We start from the raw sequence: 1,945 nt of genomic DNA on the forward strand, positions 1-1,945 counted from the left end.
ATAGACAACACTACTAGAGCTCCGAACTTGACAGTAATGGATATAGAATGACTTAATAAATTTCTTGTATTTCAATGTATCACAAAGATCTAGTATATCTTTTTTCAGAAGTTCCACCATGAGAGCTCTCTTTCTGTTGGGCTAAATCTTGGACAGTGTGATAACCAGCAGCTGTTCATCTGTTGCTGGGCATTCTACTTTGCTTAAGGGGAAACATGGAAATAAATAATCACAAGAGCGTATTTGCTAAGCCAGAATAAAGTTTATTAACTAATAGTCAAACTAGTTTGTGTCAAAGACCAGTGAAATAGCTTGAAAAAAAGAAAAAAAAAATAAACAAGTCTCTAATTCTACCCAAAAGAGCAAAGAATGGAGAAGCTGAGTAAATTCATACAAGCATGGCTCTGGCGATTGGAACTGGTCCAGTTTTGATTTAGGCAGCGGTAGCCGAGGGCTGCCAGTCAGATGATGTGTGTAACAACGAGGGGCTGCGAAATGGAACCTCTTCAGACTTCACTGGTTAACAGCAGCAGGGCTCACAGGGAGTTTGACAGCAAGGCTGAACATGGGTTGTCACGTTGATGCCACTCAGTCCAGGAGTTGGGTGGCAAGAGTTGAGCAGCCAGCAAGTTGGCACGTAGGTGTCAGGCTCACAGCAGGGTGGGGGGCAAGGGTCACAGCAGGTGGGCTGGAGGAGGCTGATCTCATGTGGGCAGGTGCTGGGCAGGCAGACTCCACAGCGGCAGCATTTGTCATGGGAGCAGATGGTGGTGGCAGGGCCGGTGGGGACGCTGCAACAGCGCTGGCAAGTGATTCCACAGCAGGACATGGTGTTAGGAGTTGAGGTTGTGTTTAGCTGAGAGGAGAAGTGTCTTGGTGTCTCAATGCTTGTCTCTCCTGAACTGGCTCTTATATACCCACCTCCCTGGGCGTCAGCCCATTACCAGGATTTCTTTCCCCATGTTTCAGTGTATAACAATCTCCATAAAATCCATCTAATTACTTAAGTGTTTATTACCCAAGACATACTCTTTACCTCATAAAATTTAGGCTGTTTGGTTGTCAAATTGGACTCTTCACAGTGGCTGTTTGTCACTGCACTGGTCTGCTTCATTTCCATCTTCAAAGGCACAGAGTCATTATCTTCTAATCATTAAACATCATTAATGATGGCTTGGTATGTGAGGTATCTGCACATCTTTTCCATTTTTTGTTTATGTTTCAGATGAAGTGATAAGTAGGCTCTTTGCTTACTCTTTTGCCAACAGCCAAAGATTCTAGGTGATAACTTTGGCCCTCTAGGTGAAAAAGTGATAGAGTTTTAGATTTATTTTTTTTAAGCTTTAAAAAAACCCAAGTTAAGACCAATGGTTGAAATCTACATAGAAATATATTTGGATTATTTGTAAAGAAGCATTTTTCTAAACAGTTTCTAATAGTTTTCTAAACTATTTATATAGATAAATAGTAATTTCTTCTCTGTTACCTTCACAGATAGATGCTCTGGATGTTAACTGGGCAGAAGGGGTGCCAAGGACGGAACAGGTGACAGTGGTAAGCAGCCTTTAAAATTCCAATTAGTAAGGCACTGCTATTGATACCTCTTAGACCTAAATAAATACCTTGTGAGATTGATTTTCTATGTTTGAATGATTAAGACCATTGCCTTGTGGGACATCTCAGTCAATTGAAAAAATATTGTTCATAAGTTTATGTTCTATATCCTAGTTTGATGAGTAGTTAATGGCATCTTTATAAAGAATACTTTGTTGTTGTTATGTGCCATCGAGTCGCTTGCGACTCATAGCGACCCTATGTACAAGAGCTCTAAATGCTGTTCTATCCTGTGCCAACCTAGCCATCTCAAACGCACTTATTCCCATCGCTCCAATCACAGAATCGATCCATCTCACCAAAGGTCTTCCTCTCCTTCGCTTCCCCTCCA

The 1,945-nt window shown here is 41.5% G+C and overlaps 1 protein-coding gene across 1 annotated transcript; it reads right to left on the reverse strand.

The window, feature by feature from the left end:
* Nucleotides 1-520: 520 nt before the first annotated feature.
* On the reverse strand, nucleotides 521-829 carry LOC102850734 (keratin-associated protein 3-1-like). Its single transcript, XM_006889437.1, has one exon. The coding sequence runs from the start codon at nucleotides 827-829 to the stop codon at nucleotides 521-523; it is 309 nt and encodes a 102-aa protein (XP_006889499.1).
* Between the last annotated feature and the right edge of the window lie 1,116 nt (nucleotides 830-1,945).

Source organism: Elephantulus edwardii, unplaced genomic scaffold (assembly GCF_000299155.1).
Source record: "Elephantulus edwardii isolate Elephantulus edwardi_28Jun2011 unplaced genomic scaffold, EleEdw1.0 scaffold00077, whole genome shotgun sequence".
Classification (NCBI taxonomy): Eukaryota; Metazoa; Chordata; class Mammalia; order Macroscelidea; family Macroscelididae; genus Elephantulus; species Elephantulus edwardii.